This window comes from Canis aureus, chromosome 37 (assembly GCF_053574225.1).
Source record: "Canis aureus isolate CA01 chromosome 37, VMU_Caureus_v.1.0, whole genome shotgun sequence".
In the NCBI taxonomy this organism is placed as follows: Eukaryota; Metazoa; Chordata; class Mammalia; order Carnivora; family Canidae; genus Canis; species Canis aureus.
Window position 1 is genome coordinate 25,900,991 of NC_135647.1, and position 22,453 is coordinate 25,923,443.

At 52.5% G+C, this 22,453-nt stretch overlaps 1 protein-coding gene across 2 annotated transcripts; it reads right to left on the minus strand.

The window, feature by feature from the left end:
- Positions 1-542: 542 nt before the first annotated feature.
- IRF4 (interferon regulatory factor 4) lies at positions 543-17,400 on the minus strand. Of its 2 annotated transcripts, none has more exons than XM_077885795.1 (9): positions 17,291-17,400; positions 16,024-16,262; positions 14,570-14,756; positions 13,394-13,482; positions 12,541-12,682; positions 10,029-10,136; positions 7,337-7,690; positions 3,888-4,000; positions 543-1,879 (listed from the first exon to the last, which is right to left on the minus strand). In XM_077885795.1, exons 2-9 carry the CDS (start codon positions 16,237-16,239, stop codon positions 1,736-1,738), a joined length of 1,353 nt encoding a protein of 450 aa, XP_077741921.1. In that variant the 5' UTR covers positions 16,240-16,262; positions 17,291-17,400; the 3' UTR covers positions 543-1,735. The 2 variants fall into 2 exon arrangements, with proteins under 2 accessions (XP_077741921.1, XP_077741920.1); XM_077885794.1 differs by having other exon boundaries at positions 12,541-12,685.
- Positions 17,401-22,453: the final 5,053 nt, after the last annotated feature.

Below are 22,453 nucleotides of genomic sequence, written 5' to 3' on the forward strand. Positions count from 1 at the left end.
TATACTGTTTCCATTTCCTGTAGTTAATATGTATCATGTTACCATTAAAAAGTCCTTGGGCCGCCCGGGTGGCTCAGTCAGTTGAGCATCTGCCTTCGGCTCAGGTCGTGACCCCGGGGTCCTGGGATCGAGCCCCACGTCAGGCTCCTTGCTCAGCAGGGAGCCTGCTTCTCCCGCTCCCTCTGTCCCCCTCTCCCCGTTCTCTCTAAGTAAATAAATAAAATTCTTTTTAAAAATCCTCCTTTTTAAAGGTTAAAAAAACGTCATTCCAATTGTTTCATTGCTTACCAAATTGGATAAAGGCCATAGATAATCTGTCTAATGTAAGGGGCACAGCTTGTTGAATGATTTGGAAATACAGGCTGGAATAAGAGAGGCATATATTTGAGAACTATTAAGTCTTTTGCTGAGCCTGAAAGTAAGAGCAGTTTTTCGTAGTATAATAAAAATATCAGTTGCCAGCATCAGTCTAAACATCTGTGCTTTTCCAAAACAATCAACAAGGAAGTGACCAGGTTCACTTAAGCAAGTAGAGATCTTGGTGATTCTATAAAAAGATTTATTTGGAAAAAGCCCAGTAAAAGCCCTGTCAAACCATATTGGCATGAGGAAGCACATAATATACAAAATAAGCAAAAACAGCCCACTGAGTCTGCAGTTACGCAATCAGTGAAATCCTGTCATCATCTTTCCTAACAGAGTTCAACAAATTGAAAAGCATCGGCTCCTCCTCTTTAGTGTTGTCATGGATAACTAACTGATAGCCAAACAAAACAAACAGGGTAAGAGGGGGAAATGTCACCGAGTTTCAAAAATATATCTTCAGTACTTGGATTGTTACCCTTTTCTTCTTTTTTTAAAAAATAGCTCTAGCCATGATTTCTATTCTATAGAGAATAGAATATAGAGAATAGAGAGAATAGAGAGACAAAAAACAAAACAAAAACTATCTCAAGTACCCATTGCCAGACTGTAGGCCTTACTAAAACACACTAATCAAGGGTAGCCCTAATGCTTTTTTTTAACCTATTTCCAGAAAATACCAATTGGTTCTCAGGGGCGCCCGAGGAGAGAGAGCAAACGGAGGGGGGTGTGGTTAGACAAGGCAGGGAAGCCGTGGGGCCAGGCCCGGGCCCGGGCGCAGCGGGTTAATGAGCCAGCCTGAGGCTGGAGGCACCGTGGTCCAGTCCCAGCCAAAGATTCCCTAACAGCAAGCATTGTCTACAAGAGCGACATCTTCTATGGGCATTAACATGTTCCTTTTGTGGGCAGAGTCACCTCAAATTTAGACATTAGTTCCCTGAGTAATAGTACGACACTCGTGTGCTTCTATCCCTCCAGTTAGTGGTCGACACTGAAACACAAGTTTTCTCCGTTTTCAAGCAACAGATAATCCACATCAAATTAAAGAGAGCATTTAAGTCAATGTAAACACATCCTTTGGTCAACGTTCACAGTGATCCTCAAAGGCGGCAGTCTACGGGAGACCCTGCAAACCGCGTTTCCTTAGGAATAAGCTCGCTTAGACGGAGCCGGGGTGGTTTTGGGTTTTTTTGGGTTTTTTTTGTTTGTTTGTTTGTTTGTTTGTTTGTTTTTACGCTCATTCTTGCCGAGATTCTCCTCAAGGGCTGAAGTCCCAATCGCCAGCTTTCTCAAAAGGAAAAGAGGGAGTTCGGTCAGCTGTCCCTGGGAACGTCGGGTATCTACGGTGGCACGACGCCCCTCGGCGGCCCTCTCATTCTTGAATGGAGGAGTGGCGAATAGACCTGTGGTAGTCCTCGGGGCTGCCGATGTGCTCGGGCAGGTCGTAGCCCCGCAGGAAGTGTCCACTGTTTTGCTGAGCAAAATAGTACAGCTGTCTGGCGAGTAGAGGTTCGACCTTTAATAAGAGATTTTAAGAAGACGTTATTGAAACATGCTTTCGAGCGCCCTGCGACTGGCTCGTCGTTACTGACTCCGTATTTCAGGGACGGCGGAGTCCGAGGTTGGCACCACCGGTCAACCGTGGCACCGTGGGAAGCCGTTCCTGCGGGCGCCCTCCCATGCCAGGCGACGAGCCCTACTGAGCTCTGAGTTTCGACTGCATTAACGTCAGGGATGGTGCTTTTCAATGATCAGCCGCTTAAAATTTACGTTTGGCTAAGCCTAAGCAAGTCAGGGACATGACCAAACTAAAAGGCCGTTGGAGGTGACCAGTGAAGGTGGAGCTAACTCAGGATAATTAAGGCCAATGCATTTCTCCGCGACCACAGCTTGACGGGGACGCAGGTGCAAACCCTGAGCAATTTACAATTCCTGGACCACCTAGATAATCCACAGATTTCTAAGGGAAAGGAAGAAGAAAGGGGCAAAATCTATGCAAACAACAACACTGCTATTATGGGGAAAGAGAGGCTAATTGAACCCAAATTCATCTAGTTTGGCTATTTGTGTGGTTCATAGTCACCAAAAAAAAAAAAAAAAAAATTCAGCTTTCAGCATGTCCTTAATTTACAACATCTAAGAAAACAGAATACTTTGTTAATCAATTCCGCTATTAAATTGAGCCTTTATATTATTTGATATATAGAAACTTAAGCATAATTCATATGACATGCCTGAAATAAATTAAATCCATAATAAAAAGGAGTAGAACTCGTGGTGTACACCAATCCATCTTTCTTTTCCACCCCAGACACCTAGATTCCAGGGACCATTGCTTGAGGAACCCATCACTGCCTGATTCAGAGGATGCCTGGTGCACCCAGAACACCCTTAAAATTTGGCGGGTGCAGGAGTTTTTCACCAACTTTTGACATGTTATTTGTCAATACCAAGTTTATTTAGTTATTTAACAGTCCTGGGTGTTAACAAGATATTAATTATTGTATCAATTACTGGAGAGAATTCGTGAAAAAGCCCTAAAATCTACAAGACTATATATATATTTTTGTTGTTGTTGGTTGGTTGGTGGATTGGTTTTTGATTTTTCAAATCAAGAGGAGGAGGATTACGGGTTTACAATTAGTGTTTTATTTCAGTTTCTCAACAACAACAAAAAAACATTATCAGAACTACAATATGACCTGAATATTTATATTATTGAGTATGATTTCTTTTACCTTTTTGTCTGGGCCCATTAATGACTCTCAAAGGTAGGTAGCAATGTGAAGTTCTCAAATTCAAAACTCTTAGGTATTCAAAGCTCTGTTTTCTGTGGCAAATTTATTCCAAATGCTATCTCTATAAATCATTTTTTCTTTTCTATTTTATGAAAAAGGTGTTTACTTGCTGCAGTCGAACCTATTTCAAACTCTGCTAGAGAACACTGGTGGTCTGAGCTACTTAAATTCCTTGACAGAGTTAGCTTCCTCCAAATAACACATGGCCCTCGGTTTCCACTAGTTAAATAATGTCTAAAAATCAGAAATCTGAAATAAATAATGTCTAAAAATCAGAAATCTGAAATAAATCTGAAATAAAAGGGGATTTGGGAAACATTTGGGGGAACAGCAAAATACTTAAGTCAATGGACAGCTTCCCATTTGGAAAGAGCTTCTCTGTTGAGTGGAGGTCAGCTAGAAGGCATTTTAAAGGCAATATTAAATATGGAGAATATTAAGGGGACACTTTTACGACCAGTCCTTTTAAATCCTTATAAAACGGGAATAGGACAGTGTCATGATGGGACAAAGAGGCCCACGGTGCAGGTTTGATGAGTAGACATCTAGGGCTGGGAAGAACTTGTGGGTCCCTGGACTCCCAGCACCATTCACTGGGCCATGCTTCCTCCCTTAGGATGTTCCCGTCACTTGACATATATTTGTATTTGAGAATTTTCTAAATGGGACCCTACCCCTGATGGAAAATAGGGAAACTCCATCATTTGAATGGGACTAAATACTTACGTGAGCAGTGATGAGCTTCCTTTGCCTCTGAGGATCTGGAAACTCTTCCCCGAAGCACAGAGTTACCTGGAATCTTGGCAGGGGACGGCCATGGTGAGCAAAAGCTTGCAGCTCTAGAGAACCCCACAAGAAAAAGACAGAAACAAATGACCCTGATCAGAAACGATCCTTGAACGTGCCGGGTTAAAACAGGAGGCAGAAGCTCACTGCTGATTTGGAAAACTGAAGGAGTGAGTATTCTTTATTTCTCTTAAGTGGGATTCCTAACCTCAGACCCCAATAGAGAATTGCATGTCCATGTCCATATGTGTGCTTTTCCTGAGACAGCTCTAGGTTTCACCTGATTCTTTATGGGAAACGTGCCCTGCAGATGAAGACTCTTGACTTGTAGCCCTGGAGCCAGGGCAGTGCGAAGGGTGGGAGAAAGGAGTGAAGGCTGAAGGAAAAGGAAAAGCAATGTAGCTACATTGAGGCAAAAGAATAATTTATATAAAGGAGAAATTTCATTTAAAAAAAATCAAAATTGGGACGCCTGGGTGGGTCAAGGGTTGAGCATCTGCCTTCGGCCCAGGGCGTGACTCCAGGGTCCCAGGATCAAGTCCCACACTGGGCTCCCTGCAGGGATCCTGCTTCTCCCTCTGCCTGTGTCTCTGTGCCTTTCATGAATAAATAAATAAAATCCTTAAAAAAATATTTAAAAATAAATAAATAAATAAAAATGTTCTGATTATTTAAAAATGTCATCTCAAAACAGCTGAGCGCTTATAATCCGGTATCTGGGCCAGTCAGGACTTCTCCATGACTCAGGCGCCCCTGCAAATGCTTTCCTGTTATCTTGGGGACTGAGCACCAGCTCTGGGCAGCTGCCTCCTGCTTGGCGCGGAGCCTAAACTGTGGGACTTTGGGCTGACTTGTTGCCTGTCTCCTGCGAGAGACGTTGCTTTGGAAGGAGAAAGGGGGCAGCCCAGGTGGCTCAGCGGTTTAAGCGACGCCTTCAGCCCAGGGCGTGATCCTGGACACCCGGGATCGAGTCCCAAGTCGGGCTCCCTGCATGGAGCCTGCTTCTCCCTCTGCCTCTCTCTCTCTCTCTCTGTCTCTCTCATGAATAAATAAAAATCTTTAAAAAAAAAAAAAAAAAAAAGGAAGGAGAAAGGTAGTGATGAAGCACCCGGCCCCACCCTGGTGGGTGTGTGGACCCTCCAGGCATCCCTCCCCGGGAAGGGCGCGGAGCAGCGAAGCCGCACGTGCAGTCCCTGGCACTGACCCCGGCCCCTCGCCCACGTCCAGGAGGACTCTAAGACTCCAGCTGCTCCTAAGCTTTCCTTCCCAGCAGTTAAATGTCGCGCCTGCAGAGGAAGGCCCCGCAGTGCTGCTACACCTCCTGCAAGCCGAATGCACAGCATCTTGATCAGATATGCGCCTTGTGCACCTCCAGGCTCTGCCTTCAGGGGCCGTCCCTAGGAGTCTGCGAATCCTGAATGGGCAGATATCAAAGATCTTCACTGTGCTCGTCAACTGAAGCAAAGTTTCTAACTAACTCACTGGACTGCTTGACTTCCTGCTTTTTTTTTTTCCAGAATTCAAATCAAGCCTAACTGACTCAGTCAGAATGTGTCGCAGGCATTCACACTGCTGAGGCCCGAGCCTCCACCTACACGCGCCAGTCAGAGTGGCGAGTTGGCACAATTCTCCGAAAAAGTCACGTCTCAAATGCTTGATAATACGAGAACATTCTGTGGGAATCCTTGATTATGCAGAAGCTGGTCTGCACAGCTGCAGTGTTTGAGTTCACAGGTTCCTCCCTGAGCCTCAGGGACCACTTCAAGATAAGGGGGTGTAGTGAGCAAAAAGCTCAGCCCCTGGTTACGAGGAACCAAAAACAACCCTTGCTCACAGATAAACGTTGAACCCTGGGCAGGTGAACTGAGCCTGGGGTGCTCGGGGCCGGGCCTCAAGCCGTGTGCCTCTAGTCCGGGTCCAGCTCTCAGTGCCTGGCACTTGAGGGGCACGTACAGCCTCGTGACATGGGAGGATCTGACCTTCCTAAAACACACGTGGCGAGAAACTCACAGACACCAGTGTCCTTCCTCAGGGACTCTGACTAAAGCCCTAGGCCTGCGGCTTCTTCCGAGTCCAAAGAGGCCAAGACCCACCGTCTCTGAGGAGACCCAGCGCCCGCGGACCCCTCGGCCTCCGCCGCAGACAGGGGAGGTGCAGACAGGACAGCCCCCGGCAGCCCCCGAGCCGCCCCGGGCTGCCCCCCGTGATCACCACACTGGGCCCAGCGTGTGCAGAAGTCACGGCGTGGACCTGAAGGCAGTTCTGCCGACACCGGAGAAAGGGACGTGCAGGCCCGCAGGCCCTTCTCACCCTGGTGCTGCCACGGGTCTGGCACTCACAGACCCACGTCTCCCTCTTCCTCTTGTCACACTTCCTAGTCAAGGGTCAGTCATATAGGGACATACCCGTTTGGGGGGGGGGGGTGCATCAAAGAGAATTTGGATGAGTCTACACCAATCTGGGGAACCAAACCCAAAAGGCTGAGCGACTGTCAGTCGTACCAAAGCACGCAGGTACTTCACGTTTCTGTTTTAAATGAATTGAATCAGAAGCGTATTCACAGAAAGGAGAGGGACCTGAAGACCCAAAGCCATAGGGCATTTCTGAAGGGTACTTATCAAAGAGTAGCTCAAGGACAGGGCACAGAAATAGTGGACAGCCGAGAGAACAGCTTTCTCCCCCAAAAAGAGGTTTCATCAACATAGACGACGGCCAAATGGATACTCTGGATGAAGCTTCAGCACGAATGTGGCCATTGGTTTCACAAAAACCAGCCCAGGACTAATTCACTTGTCATGAAATCAAAACTTACTAGTTTTAGAAAATCTTACTTGAGACATGTATACCGTAGAGATACCTCAAAGCCTTCTCATGATTTCCCCTTTGCAAAGCCGGTTCCGCACACTCCCTCCTCGTCCCCCCTGCTGGAGGGCATCTGCACGGGGCACCGCATCCCACAGCCAAGAACGCTAACGGTACACCTCTGACCCTTATAATTTTCTGAGGGACCTTAACAAATAGTAGCTTGCTGGGATCCCACTAGCAGTAAAGCGTGAACCTTCTGCGTCAGTGACTATCGGTTGAATCCCAGAATTTCTAGCTGTCCGCCTGAGCCACAATCCCCTGGCGCAAGCTCCGTTCTCTTCACGCGCCTCTGCCGATGGAGAGGAGTGGGTGGTAGAGGCAAAGGTGAGAGGTGAACACACAGGAACCCTATCTCAGATCACGCAGGGTGGGCTCAGGGGCTCCTAGACGGAGGACCTCCGCTTGGGGCGGAAGTGACCATCTGTTTGGACCACGGTGGTGGGCACCGCGTCACCCCCTCCATTCTGTGTCTCAGGCTCACAGGCATGGGACGCTCCATTCTAACAGAGAATTTGGCGCGTTACCTGCTAAAAACTGCTGTGTGTCGAAGAGCTTGCAGGTCTGGTCCCTCTCCAGTTTGTTGGGCCTGTCACTGCACAGTGCCAGGGGCCCATCCCAGTAGATCCTGCTCTGGCACAGTCTTTTGGCATAAAGCCCATCAGGGGCCATCCAGAGGACCACACCCCTCTCCAAGTGGCTCAGAAGTTTCTCGATGTTTTTCCTCTGGCCATTGTCCTCTGGGTAGGGGAACAGGACCTGGTCCAGGTTACTGGCATCGTAAGTGTGCCCGTGGGAGATCCGACAGCCTTCTGGGCTCGATGTGGTCAGCTCTTTCACCAGGATCTCCCGGTAGTACAAGCAGATGTGCAGTCGGCAGTCTGCAAACACAGAGGTTTCAAGGTCAGTGCCGATGGACCCAGGAGCACTGGACACCCATCAGGATCCCAAACTAGGTGACCAGAACACGTACGCTTGGGGGGCCCCTGGTGTCTGTCCCAGGATATTCCACAAAAACTAGAAAGTTCCAGCTTAAGGAAGTTCAGGAAATGCTGTACGCCCTCATCTCCCTCCCGGAGCCACAGACAGTAACAGATATTAAAGAAATCCTGCAAGAAACCTATCGAATTTACGTGGCCAAAGATTTCTTCTCATGGAGGGGGATCACGCCTTACATCGTTTTTCTGCACGATGTATTTGACTTGTGTCAGACGCTTTCTGTGTCATTGTTTTAGTGTTGATGCTGGTGGTGATGACAAGAATCGTGTCTAAAATACTAAGGCACGTAGCACTGAACAAAATTCATCTTCAAGCATGGCGATCAGCTTTGATTTTTTGGAGGAGGTAAAGCCTAAGTTTAATTCCTACTAGCAGAGAGATATAAAGGTGTTTCAATAAATAAAAATATTTACATCTGAAACGGCCCTAAACTACCATTATGATGTCACTTACATTAAGATATATACACACACACAAGTGCACATTGAGGTCTTAGGGAAGGTAAGCTCTAAGACTCTAACAGCAGTGACCCCTGGGTGGTAGGAATGCAAGGTTTTTGTTTTCCAGTTTTGCCTTTCCAATGGTCATGTTAGTTTTTGTGCAGTGTGTGTATGTACGACTTGTATAATAAAATTAATTCATGAGGAAAGAAAAGAATCCATGGAGAAAAAGATGTTCTAAGGCTAAAATAACTGCACCGTCTATTATATCCATCAGTAAACCCACCCTATGGTGGGAAATTTTCCTTCAGAATATGACCCACAGACTGAAAGGACCAAGCTCGGTCTGCAAAGGGCCCCTTCACCGAAGTGCGGAAGGGCTCACGGGCCGGAGCGAGCCATCCGTGACTGTGTGGGACCCAGGAACGGGAATCGGCTCGGCCAACGCGCTCGAGGTTGATCATTCGTCTGTATTGTGCATATTCCCAAGAAAGCGACCCACAAAACCCTCTTATTCCCCAACGGTCGGTTGTGAGACTGAACCCTCATCACCGTCTCTGTCCTCCACTCCAATTCCTGCGGCTGTAAACGCACTAGCTGGGAGCCGGGCTCTCACGGAGAGCATTGGGAACCCGAGGCGACCCGCAGGGCAGGCCTCATTGCATCTAACGTCCTCAGGAATCACGAGGTCACAGCGACATAATAGCTGTTTACCCCCCACCCTCCAGGCACCTGCACAGGTCTTAGGTGCTTAAGAGAAGGCTTAGAACGTTTCTAAAAACAAGCACAAGTCTTGCTGCTCAGAAACACCCCCCTTCTGTCACTTAGGACCATGTGAGGAAAGAGGCAGCAAGCCTTGTTCAGAGCTGTAGAGCCGAGAAGAGTAAGTGGTGAACTTGGAAGCAGGAAAGGTGCCCGGAATCCCTGCCACCTTGATAATTTATTTTATTCCATCACTGTTTTTTTTAAAAAAAAAAGCCTGAGGGGAAGGGGATAATTCATTCTGAAGCTTAGGCTACTCATGTTTAACATAATTATGCATCTCATTTTAAAACAACCCAAAATACTATCCAAAAATAAATAAATAAATAAATATACAGGCAACACATACGTTTCATGAACCTTGAGGTGCCTTCCTTAAAACACGTAGGATCTCTGAGCTTGTAGGAATCCTTTTAGAAGTGAAACTCTGAAAGCCGATCTAATCCAAATTTTTCGCAAGACTTATCGAATTTCAGAGGAAGAGCGCCATGTCCATTGCTTTCAGGCGCACAAATGTGGCAGAGAGGGGAGCAGGACTCCCGTCACCAGGAGGCCAGACAGGAAGACCTACCTGTGACTAAGCCTGGAAGGATGATGAGCTTTTCAAAATGAGAAACCCTTGTGTATTTTTTCTAAGAGATTCTACTACATTGAGAGAATATTGGCTGAAGCGGGGCCAATACTGATGTATCGAGCTGGGGCATTTGCGTGTCCCTGGAAATTCAGATAGATGTCACTGGAAACCTTAAAAGACTGGACACAAGCCAGCATTTAGAATCAAAAGCTGGCTTCTCGGTGCTGAGTGTTCTACTGATGCTTCTGGCTCACACCCGCGGGAGTCAGATGTGTCCACACCCGCTCTAGCCCAGGTGGAAGAAGCCAGTGCCGCGGCCTGTGCCCGGGGACACCACCCCCACCCCGCACCCACCCCAGCAAGTCTACCCGAAGGTGGAAGGTGAGGGCGGGGCGCCGGGCAGCCAGCCTGCTGTGCGGCTCCAGGAGGGAACGCTGCACTCACCTGAGAGCGCCAAGGCTTCGGCAGACCTTATGCTTGGCTCTATGGGGATTCCTGGGGCCTGGGACTCAGGCGGGGCACAAGCATAAAAGGTTCCTGTCACCTGGCAACCTGCATTCGTAAATAAGAGTCAGATGATGTCTAAACAGAGTCTGTCCAACCAAGACGCAAGGGAGGTCTCCTCTCCCTGGGTTGTGGCCGCTGAGCCCCCGGGGACGCACCAGCCCTGGGAGGGAAGCGCCAGGGGCCCTGCGGGGAAGACTGGGGGCATCCTCCAGGGGCAAAGAGAAGCCGAAGCCCAAATCGGGAAAACACAAGACTGAAAGAGGAAGGAGGCTTTTCAGAGCCGCGGAAGGAAACCTGGAACCATCCCTCTGTAAGTGTTTCTCTCTCGTCTTAAACTCAGCGAGCACCGCCATCACCTCACATAATCACCCTGTGCGTGTGCTACGTCGGGGGGATACTCAAGCTCTGCTCTCCTACGGCTTTTAATACGATGCAGTATTGCGGACTGTCGTCACCATGGCTGTTCGGGTCCCCAGGGCTCGCTCGTCCGGTACCCGCCAGTCCGTACCTGTGAGCGGCGTCCTCCGTAACTACCCTGAGCAACGGGATGACCCAGGTCAAGGAGATCTACCCTGTCCTGTCCACACAGCGGGGTCATAGGAGAGCTGAGAGCTCAGGTCTGCCTGAGTTCCGCTGCCAAAGGGCCCAATCAAAAACTTACAAGTTGTTCACACCACATTTATCTAGTTCTCTATTCCCGGGCTCAGGAGCAAAACCGAACCATGCGCCTTGGCTGCCCAGTAGCTGCAGGTCACATTACGCAATAACGGAGAAAGAATACGTAATAGGACACGGTTTTGTGGCACCTCATTTGCTGTCAACTATGCCTCCACGCCGCGTGTGCCAATCCCGTATTTCCCTAGAGTTCGAGGCATTGCCCTGTTACTAAGTTCTTATTCAACAGAGCCCGATGCACTAGACACAGGTGTGAACCTCAGCAAGTGGTTCCAGGGGGGCCAACTCCTCCACGGCGGGATGGAAAGCAGCCTTTGTTGCAAATCGCTCTTGAAACGCTAGTGCAATCAAATTCTGGGCTTTTCTGGAAACTTGCCACTGAACGTGAATCTCAAATCCCATAAAGCCAAAACCGACTTGAACATGATCAGTAAAAAGGGAGCTGACCACATTGCGAAGAACCCAATACTCCTAGAACACACAGAAGGATCTGATCCTGACCCGCTCGGGATTCCTACCGAACCACCTAACTCCGAGTCCTGGAAGCTTGTGCTCCGTTCAATACACCGTGAGGTTCTCTCTGCGGGGTTAACCGGTGCTTCCGCGGAGACATCTCACCTCGACATCTGGGGAGCTCCTACGGGCAGAGGACCCCAAGCGCCCGGGGTAGGCGAAGCTCTGGACCCGACACCTCTGCAGGCTTTTCTCTTCTTACTATTTACTCATTGCATTCGTACTATCACTTCTAGTCCCCAAATCACTCTGATGGGCACCGCATCGGGGTAGGTGAACTCCCGGCCCTGTGGGGCTCGAGCTCCTGAGCTCAGGATGGAGAGCCACATGCTCCACGTGCTGAGCAGCCGGTGGCCGGCGGGCCCAGTCGGCTCCTGGGGTCCCGTAGGGGAGGGCCCGGCACAGCTGGAGCACGCCCACTTAGGGGCGGCCAGAAAGCGGCAGAGCTGCGAGGCCATCGGTCCCGTCAGCATTCGGGACAGTCCAGGGGGAAGGCTGACCAAATCTATCACTTTTCGCCCAAGATTATTTAGGGAAGATGAAAGATGCTAACCTATCAGACAGAGAACTCAGGAGACAGAGCCAACCAGCCTGACGTCTGAGACCCCTTGGCTTCAACGAAAGGCTGGGTTCGGGGACCTGAGGTCGAACTCCAGCCCCTCGCTTTTCACTGGGTAACTTTGGGCATTCGTTACATGGTGTGATTTTACCTCAAAAACAGCAGGGCAGTTTGTAGCTGCCTGGGTTAGGTCTCTGCAATGTTTATTTTCTTGCTTTTATGTATTCATTCATTTATTTTGACATTAGTGCCCCCTTTCATTTTTTCTGCAACACTTATTTTTTAAAAAAATTTTTAAAAAAGATTTCTATTCATTTCCTTGAGAGAGAGAAGCAAGAGAGCGCAAGCGGTGGGTGAGGGCAGAGAGAGGGAGAAGCAGGCCCCCCACTGAGCAGGGAGCCTGTTGGGCCTGGTCCCAGGCCAGTGTGAAGGGAACCAGGGCAGACCCTAACCGAGCAAGCAGCAGCCACCCGGAACCATGCCTGTGATGTTTAAATAAGGTCTCGCATCAGGCGGTTCACACCTGGCACAGGTAGGCCAGGTGTCAGCAAGTCTTGGAGCGCCTCCCCTTCCCAGGCTGCAGGAGGGAGACCACCCTTTCTCCCTCACTGTGCGGGAGAAGGGCAGGAGCCGGGGCAGCGCCGGGGACGGGTCGGGGGAGGCCGGGGCCCCGGGCCAGGTGTGCTCTGCTGCACCCCTTACCGTTTTCACAAGCCGGGCCCTGCCAGTGGTGGCCGCGGGATCCAAACGTCACCGGACACTGATACGGGATCTCCGCGTGGGGCTGATCGGGGATGTACTCCCTCCAGCCTCGCTCGTGGGGAGGCATCATGTAGTTATGAACCTGCTAAAGGAATATGAGGGCGCGGCTGAGACGAAAAGCCACCAGCCGGGCAGGGACCAGCGGCTGCCCTGCGAGAGGGAGGCCGATTCCCTTGTACTCAGCTCCCCGCAGAACCTCTGAAGTCGCTCACAGCCGCATCGTCTTATCATCTCGAGAGACTCTGGAGTGAAAAGCTCATCACACTAGGTGGAAAGTAGCCATAAAGACTCAAGAGGCACAATGAAGACAGTGTTGTAAGGAACGATTTGTCTAAAGCTTCGTCATATGGCTGAACCTGGCACCAAAAGTCCTGCAGGGAAATCTGCTTTCTCCTACCCACCAGAGTGAAGCAAACAGAGCCGTAATTCACATCAGAAAAGTCTGAAGAGATCAGCTGCCCTGTGGTTTCACATGATAAAGCGCTACTTCCAAAATTTTCATCTCCCCGAAAAGATCTGTTTCCCAGATTTCAGAATCGGGCGAAATCTGCGCTAACGGGCAGACGCGTTTGCCTCTCCTCTCCTGAAAACCAGCACCGAGAGCAACACCAGGTGGGAAGTGAGACATTCGTCCCATGATTGGGGACGGGGTTCGGCTGGTTGACTAATAACAAAAACAAAGTGCTGCTGTTTTTGTTTGTTCACTTTTCCTGCTGCGTGGGGCCCGCTGGCTCACGTGGCCTCGCCCAGACCCAGCCTCCCCTTCCAGGCGCCCATACCCTTCGGCCCGTACCTGCGCTGGCAGCGAGGTGTAGGGAGCCGTCATGGTGTAGGGGTGGCTCATGGTCATCTGCGGGTCCTCCAGGGTGAGCTGCTTTGCTCCTATGCGTTTGGGCCAAAGGCAAATGGCAGAGTGTGAAAAAAGGAACTGTCATAAGTAAAAGTGAAATCTTAGAAAAATGCATGAGAGTTTAATTCCTAGAAGGCATAACGGTGTTGACAAATAAGACAGTTTTTCAGCAATTCCCACGGGCGATTATGTGCTCAGGCCCTTAAAGTGATTTCTGCGAGGTCTGACTTATGTAGGACAGGTAGGGAGGGAGCTGGAAAGCCGCGTGTGAGTGCACCTCGTCACACGCAGGGGCCCACCAGCAGGATGTGCCACAGGTGGAGTCATCTGTCTGGTTTGTGTGAAATGCAGATTCTTGAGCTCTACTCTGACACGCTGGTCAGGAACTTGGAAAGAGAAGACCCGAATTTCAATAGGCATCCCAACTGGCCACAGTATACTCTAAAAATCGGCATTTTTATTACTATGATTAGTAATACTACCTGCACGCTTCCTTTCTACAGAATGGTCACGTGAAATACCGATAAGTAAAGATAAAACTTTGAATGGGTTTTCCTTTTTTTTTTTTTTTGAAAAAATGGGCCCATATCTGACTCCAGTAGAAATAACTGAGAAACATGCGCACACGTGGATGTGCGTACGCCTGCGGGCAGAGAGCTGGAATCTGAGAAGTTATCCCACACTAGCACAGGAGCTTCAGTTCATGGCCCTGAGGATTTGGGCAAAGAGCCTGTTGGGCTTGAACATGAGGCAGGAGGCAGGCAGGGTATAAAAAAAGGAAAAGGAAGAGAAAGAAAGAAAGAGAAAGAAGAAAGAAAGAAAGAAAGAAAGAAAGAAAGAAAGAAAGAAAGAAAGAAAGAAAGAGAAAGAAAGAAGAAAGAAAGAAAGAAAGAAAGAAAGAAAGAAAAAGAAAAAAGAAAGAAAGAAAGAAAGAAAGAAAGAAAGAAAGAAAGAAAGAAAGAAAAAAGGAAGGAAGGAAGGAAGGAAGGAAGGAAGGAAGGAAGGAAGGAAGGAAGGAAAGGGAAAGGAAAGATAAGAAAAACCGACCTTCAGAATGAGATTGAGGCCTCAAGGGTGTCAGGCTGCCCATGTTCCGTACCCCAGTCTAGGAAGTCCCACCTTTTTTGGCGCCCTCGGGCACAATCCTGTACACTTTGTAGGGGTCCGAGATGTCCAGCTGGCTCCTCTCCACCAGCTCCTCAAAGTCATTGCTCTTGTTCAAAGCGCATCGTAAGCGCGTCTTCCAGGTCGGAGGGTCGGGCTTGTCTATGCCTTCTCGGAACTTTCCTTTAAATAGTGCCCAAGCCTTGTGGGAACGAAGGGAGGAGGCAAAGTTAAAATACAAGGTTGTTTTTTTTTTAATAATAAATTTATTTTTTATTGGTGTTCAATTTGCCAACATACAGAACAGAAAAAAATGAACCTGAGAATTGTATTTCTAAAGGGAAGAATGAGGCTTCTGTGATTTACACGGGACAGAAGCCCAGCAGGTGTCCTCCTGGTGGAGCAGTTTCAGCTTTGGGCTCTATCAGGGCTTCCCGGAGGTCTGGGTGCTTAGGGGGAGGTCTGGGTGCTTGGGGGGAGATCTGGGTGCTTAGGGGGAGGTCTGGGTGCTTAGAGGGAGGTCTGGGTGCTTGGGGGGGAGGTTTGGGTGCTTGGGGGGAGGTCTGGGTGCTTAGGGGGAGGTTTGGGTGCTAAGGGGGAGGTCTGAGTGCTTGGGGGGAGGTCTGGGTGCTTAGGGGGAGGTTTGGGTGCTAAGGGGGAGGTCTGAGTGCTTGGGGGGAGATCTGGGTGCTTAGGGGGAGGTCTGGGTGCTTAGAGGGAGGTCTGGGTGCTTGGGGGGGAGGTTTGGGTGCTTAGGGGGAGGTCTGGGTGCTTAGGGGGAGGTTTGGGTGCTAAGGGGGAGGTCTGAGTGCTTGGGGGGAGGTCTGGGTGCTTAGGGGGAGGTCTGGGTGCTTAGGGAGGGTGGGGAGGGGTGAAGAGCACCTGGGCCCTGGTCACTGCATCTACAATGCGCTGCCCCGGAGCTGGGGGGAGCTGCGGGGGCCGGGGGGGGGGGGGGGCTGCAGGGGAGGCTGTAGGGGAGGCTGCAGGGGTGGCTGGAGGGTGGGCTGCGGGGGAGACTGCAGGGGAAGCTGCAGGGGGGCCTGCGGGGGCTGCGGGGAGGGGGGCAGGGGTGGCTGCGGCTGAGGAGGCTCAGACCCTCCAGGGACTCCCCGCGGAGTCCCCAGGCCGCCGCGCTCCGCCTGCAGGTGTGTGGGGGGGTCCCCGAGCGCAGGTCGCTGGGCGCCCCGGGGTCATCCCACCCCCACACTCAGACCCAGACCAGGCCCGGAGGGAGACCTGGAAGGAGGGAGTCAGAGGGACGCGGAGACAGGGACGCGCGGGGAGCGGGGAGGCCAGAGGGGGGGGTGGAGTCTCGGGGACCACGCGGCCGGGCCGGGGAGGGAGGACGGGGAGGGAGGACGGGCCCCAGCACCCCCGCCCCAGGTGCCGGGGCTCAGGCGGGGAGGCTGCCGGGGTCGGGCCGGCCGGGATGCTCCCCGCGCCCCCGCGCGCGCGCCCCGCCCCACCTTGAAGAGCGCCGCGTCCTCCTCGCGGTTGTAGTCCTGCTTGCCCGCGTGCTTCCAGGGGATGCGGAAGATGCTCTTGTCCTCGTTCTCCCACACGAGCCCCGGGTACTTGCCGCTGTCGATCTGGTCGATGAGCCACTGGCGGAGCTTCCCGTTGCCGCAGCTCACGGCGCTCATGCCGAAGTCCCCGCCGCGGCCGCCGCCCTCCAGGTTCATGCCCCGCCGCGCTGCGCCGCCGCCTGCCCGCGCCCCGACACCCCGACACCCGGCGTCAGCGCCGCACCCCGCGACCCGCGCCCGGCCCTGCACCCGGCACCCGGCACCCGGCCCCTGGCCCCGGCACCCGGCACCCGGCACCCGGCACCCAGCACCCAGCACCCAGCCCCGCGCAGACGCCCGGCACGTGGGGCGCCCGCCGTCCGTGCGCTCCAAGGGCCCGGCCTCCCCATCCCGGTCCCCCCCGTCCCCCTCCAGTCCGCCCCCCCACGGCCCCGCACCTGCACCGCCCCGGGGCCCAGCCGCGCACCGCACCCGACCGAGGCAGAGCGCCCCGGGGACACTGGCCGAGGAGCCGCGAGGTCCCAGGGCCCCCCCCCCCCCCCGGCAGCCGCGGAGGCCCCGGTGACCGAGGACCCCTCGGGACTCCCCACCCTGGGCCGCGGACTGGAACCCTTCCTCCTGCGCGGAGCCCCCCGCCGCCCCGGGCCGCATCCCGCCCCCCGCGTGGCCTCCCGGGCCCGGGATGAGCTGGGGCGCCCTCCGCGGAGCAGGGTCCCCGGGATGGGGGCTCGGGGATGGGGGCCGGGGATGGGGGCCGGGGATGGGGGTCCGGGGGGCCGGGGATGGGGGCCCGGGGATGGGGGCCCGGGCTGTGCCGGGGGCCGGAGGTTGGGGGGCCGGAGGTTGGGGGGCCGGCTGAGCGGGGGCTCCCTCCGCGGAGCCCGGAGCAGGGTCCCCGGGATGGAGGCTCGGGGATGGGGGCCGGGGATGGGGGCCGGGGATGGGGGCCGGGGATGAGGGCCCGGGCCGAGCCGCGGCGCCGTCCGCAGCAGGGTCCCCGGGATGATGGGTCGGGGGATGCGTCCCCGGGATGGGGGGCCGCGGGGTCGGAGCACGCGGAGGTGAAGGGGGCCGGGACTCTGCGGGGCGCCGTCCGCAGCAGGGCCCGGGGATGGGGATGGGGCCGGGGCCGGGGCCGGGGTTCGGGCCTCCCCAGGACGCGCTCCCTCCAGCCCCCGCCCGCGCTCCCGCCCCGCCGCGACCTTACCTCGCCCCCGACTCGGCGCTGAGGCCGCGCTGGTCCCAAGTTCAACTGGTGAAGCCGAGTAAGTGTCGAGGTGGGAAAGAGGAACTTATAAAGCTTAAAAGCCCGCTGGGGCGGAGCCGGGGGCGGAGCTGGGCGGGCAGCGCGGCGCGACCCGGGTCGGGGCGAGGGGGCGCTGCTGGCGGGGACCCGGCGCCGCGGGGGAGGCCGGGCTCGGGCCGCGGGAGCGCGTGGCGGGGGGGGGGGGCGGGGGCACGGGGGGCACTGGGGGGACGGGGGCTCTGGGCGCACGGGGGGTGCTGGGGACACGGGGGGTGCTGGGGACACGGGGGATGCTGGGCGCACGGGGGATGCTGGGCGCACGGGGGGGCTCTGGGCGCACGGGGGCGCTGGAGGGGACCCCGTGTGCCGGGGGGACCCCGTGTGCCGCGGGGACCCCGTCCGCTGTGCCCGGGCAGGCGCACCTGCAGCGGGCTGGCGGCGGGCCCCCCGCGGGAGGCTTCCTGCCCAGGGCGGGGCGCGGAAGGGGACCTCGCTGAGCTCTCCTGGCGGCTCCCGGCGGCGCGGCGAGGGCGGGAAGTGGGGCCTGGTGCAGGGGACCTCACCTGCACAGCTTGCACCCGAGCCCGAGCAGCCGCGGGGGCGCCCCCCTCCCCCCCGGGATGCAGCTGGCGCCGCGAGCCCCCAGGAGCTGAGAAATCGGGAGGGAACTCGGGGCTCCCCTGGAGCTGGGCAGCGCCTCGGAGGCCGTCCGCGAGCTGGAAACGCTCCCAGACCTCTGTGTCCATTAAAGCAGGGTCCCCAGGTGATGCGCGGGGCCCCCGACCTAGTTAAGGCAGCAGGAGGGCGGGGGGGGAGGGGTCTGCAAGCGCCCAGCCCTGGGCTTCAGTTCACCTTGAAATGACCCCGCCTAACCTCAGTCCGGCAGGAAGCGACTTGCTGGTGGGGCTTGGATGTCCGGGAGAGGACCAGCATTTGAAAGGACCTGCGAGTTGACTTAATTTCCCCAGATGTCCTTAATATTCAAGCGAACTGCGTGTGCATCTGCCCGCTGCGCTTTCAGCAGAGCATCTGGGATGCTTCCAGCATGTTGGTGCACTTAGCAATTTCAGGTAAACCGTCAGATCACCGGTTTCTATATGATTTTAGACCACCACCAGCCTAGGTCAATTTGCGACTTTTGAAAAGCTTTTGATTTCACTTACCTCTCAGTTTTTCTCTTTTGAACTCACGTGTGGGCTCGATGTCTCTTATCCAAAGGAAAACCCGAGTTTGGGCGACAGCAAAACAGGCGGTGATGCGCGGCTTAGGTCCGCCTTCCCTGACCCTAACGGACTTTCTCAGAAATTAACAGGATGCTACATTTTTATTCACCCAAGCAAGTTTTCCATTATCAGAGTCTGTGTTATAAACAACAAAGCTTTGTTCAGAGAAAACTCTAGTCACAACCCATTTTTCTTCCTCTCTTCTCCTTTCACGGAGTCATTCATTTAGCAGACTTTTTTGAGCACCTGCTCCACGTCACAAACTACTGTAGGCACTTGGGTCACCTAAGTGGACACGGCAGACACCACCACCTTCGCGTTGTGCCACGTCCTGATCTGTACGCTTCCTTTCCCCAGAGGGTTCTCAACACATAGAAAGAGATTGCTAAAAACAAAAATGGCAAAGGAGCTTTTTGCACTTTCCTCCACGTGTCTTCTGCACTAGGTTCAGTTAGTTTCAGCATTTTTTTCACTCATCTAGAAGAAAACAACAGTCATTTATGAAACTTTCGGAGACTTCACATCAGCCTTGCTTTATTTATTTTTTTGTATATATATATATTTTTTTTATTGGAGTTCGATTTGCCAACATGTAGTATAACACCCAGTGCTCATCTCGTCAGGTGCCCCCCTCAGTGCCCGTCACCCAGGCACCCCGTCCCCCCGCCCACCTCCCCCTCCACAACCCTTAGTTTCCCAAGGTCGTCGTCTCTCCTGTTCTTCACCCTCTGATTTTCTCAGCCTTGCTTTACAATGTGATTGCTCAGTGTGGGACCCAATCCCCGCATAGGGCCATAGGCAGACGCTCAACCACTGAGCAAAAAAAAAAAAAAAAAAAAAAGAATGTGATTGCTAATCTTCAACGCCATCTTCTGGCTTACTCGTTTGTCATATTGATTTGCTAGAAGTGATTTTTTTTTTTGTTTTGTTTTAATGATGAGATGAATAAAAAGAACGATATATCTTAAACATATAAAAATTAAATGATATATTTTAAACACTGAAGCTCTTGACATCCTCATTAACCCCGGGGGAAGGGGACGAGTAAACAGGTAGGAGTTGCCAATTACTCACCAAAGACTTACATCTTAGTCATAGTTGAAGCAAAAATGACAACAATTTTTAAGTTCAGCCTTCCCCCCACACACAGACACACTCATGTAAACTAAAGGGTTCTTGGGTAACAGAAGAACTAGACATTTATCTCCAAATGTCACAACCTCTTAAACAGTGAAGACACATAGGAAATCAACCAATTCAGTGTCCATCCGAAACAGAAGCTGACCATTGTATGCTGTGAGGAGGCTACCTGAGGAGGCGAGTGGTCCAGAAGCTGTGAATGGGGCACAGTCTGCGGGGAGCAGTGCAATTTCCCATTTACAGTATCATGAAAAGACTGTAAGACAGGCTAAATTTACTTACATTCAGTATGTTGAGAAATCAGTCTTTTAAAATTATACATTCATATGCAAGAAAAATATTTTTAAATTTTATTTGTTTATTTGAGAGAGAGAGAGAGCGAGAGAGCATACGTACGTGAGAGAGAGGGGCAGGGGGAGGGAGAAGCAGGCCCCCCAGTGAGCAGGGAGCCCGACGCAGGGCTCCGTCCCAGGACCCTGGGATCTCGGCCTGAGCCGAAGGCAGATACTTAACCAACTGAGCCACCCAGGAGCCCCGATACAAATATTTCTTAAAACTCATACTAGAAACAAAAAGTAGATCATAGGAATCTGGTTTTTGACAAAGCCATTTTCTCACTAATTTATTTTTTAAAGGGTGCGGCGCTACAATTAGTTAAAAAGCAATACAACTATATCCTTGAAAAAGTTGAAAGGGCGATTATTTATAATTACTTGTAAAAATCAGGAAAATACTGAAAATGTCTTGTTGTGATGATGTAGAATAATACAGGATAAATATCTCCTCTTGGGCAGTTTGTGAATGTTAAATATTACTATTAACCACGCATTTTGTAATGCGGTATTATCATGCTCTTATTATTATAAGTAGTGATACTATGTATTATATTAGTGCTATTGGATGACTCCATACATCTACATGGTGTCACTATGTGTTACAGTATGTAGTCCTAATGATATTACGTGGCAGCATCGCAGGTCTTGTGTAGTAACGCACAATATACGTAGTAACATAGTAACAGGCACTTGGCGCCGCACTCTTCCATGTACTATAGTAACAGACCGCCGTACTGTAGTACGATACTATAGATACTATAGCGTGATCACAGGATAGCCCTACTGACAATTAAGTGCTCAAGTAGGAGGGTCAGCTAGGTCTGGTTCAAATCCGTGAGGTCTTGGGTGGACTATTTTTTTTTTTAAGATTTTCTTTATATATTCACGAGAGACACGGAGAGAGAGAGAGCGAGAGGCAGAGACCCAGGCAGAGGGAGAAGCAGGCTCCCTGCGGGGACCCCAATGCGGGACTCGATCCCGGGACCCCGGGGTCATGCCCTGGGCCCAAGGCCGGTGCTCCACCGCTGAGCCCCCTGGGCGCCCCTGGGGTGACCTATTTAGCCAAAGTCTAACCCTCACTCGTACAGAGAAGGTGCCGGCTCTCTTGCTGCGCTAACGTGTGCCGGGCCGAGGAGGAGGAGTGGCTCGGCCCAGAGCTTGGCTTAACCCCAAGTGTTCAACAAACTGGGCCCCTTATCATCATGTCGTGCTTCAACATGAAGGGTTTCCTAGACTTTATCTGGATCTCGCAGCCGAATCCGCGCAGTGAGGGCGGCGATACGCACCCCATTGTGCAGATGAGGAGGGAGGCCCACCGAGATCCCAGGGGTTGGCCCAAGGCCACGTTCTGACCGAACCAACTGAGTCCTTTCCCTTGGGTACAGGTATTTAGCGGCCTGTCGCGTTAATATTTCAGGATCAGCCTCTAAGCACCCGCCTGTCAGCCCGCAGGGGGCATTTTCCCTTCAGTTGGGTGCTCGCTGGTTAGGGCAACGTGGGGGAGACGCAGCCTTCCCGACCCTGCGCCCCTCGTCTGTGAACTGGAGGTCAGCAGCGGGCAGCCGCTGAACCTTGTTCCAACCCCAAAGTAACTGCTGTCTTATTTCTGCTCAAACTTAAAATGATTAACGACAGCGCAGTGGCCTTTCTGGTTATGGCGAATTCCGAATAAGAAAAGTTGTGTCTCGTTTCGTGGCATTTTTTTTTTCATTTCGTTGCGTTTTTACGTCGTGGCCCTAACCACTGATCTCCATCCGTCCTCACAAAGCTGTATTCACTTGGAGAAAACTGGAGGAAACGGGTGCTGCTTCTCAACCTCTACCCGCAAGTATTCAGTCCTTCGGGGGGAAAAGATTCTAAACTTACAAGCAACCCATACAGGAGAGGAGTCGGGATGGAATACTCTGGAAATGAAATGATACGTTAAATGTTTTCACCGAACTTCCAGTGGAAAGGGATTGTACTGGTCTTTCTTTGTAAAGAGAGAAATTCGAATGCCACTGTGGTGTAGAAACGTGATTATTTTCTCATGCAGAGTCGCGGACTCTTTCCTAATTTAATTTGCAAAGTGCCCGGAGTCTCCTCGGGAAGGAACTTCGCAGAGTTCCCTGCACTTCCAGAACGCAGGCCGTTCAGCACGAGAGCGTGAGCCCCTGGGGACAGAGCCCACGTGCGTGGCTCTTCCTCAGGCCCAGTGCGCCCCCTGCTTTCACGCTTACGGGAAATTGGTCATTTTAATCCATTGATAAAAGGTCACAAGGTCACGGACGCCAAGGCAGCGTTGTCTCCTTTGGCGACGTGGTTCTTGGCGAGGGACGCTGGACGCTGCTGACTGTTCACCAAGCCAACGAGAACGCAACTGCAGCATCTTCTGAAAGCTGGAGCAACCGGTGGCAACCAGGCAGGCTTGGCTGAGTCCACCCGTT

Bases quoted from the DNA above. Each gene is read 5' to 3' on its own strand.
- IRF4 (XM_077885794.1), bottom strand. From the start codon at position 16,239: ATGAACCTGGAGGGCGGCGGCCGCGGCGGGGACTTCGGCATGAGCGCC. The intron at 13,483-14,569 runs GTGGGACTTCCT...CCAAACGCATAG, and splicing joins GCCCGAGGGCGCCAAAAAAG to GAGCAAAGCAGCTCACCCTG. The intron at 1,880-3,887 runs GTAAGTATTTAG...CTCTTATTAAAG, and splicing joins GGAAGCTCATCACTGCTCAC to GTCGAACCTCTACTCGCCAG.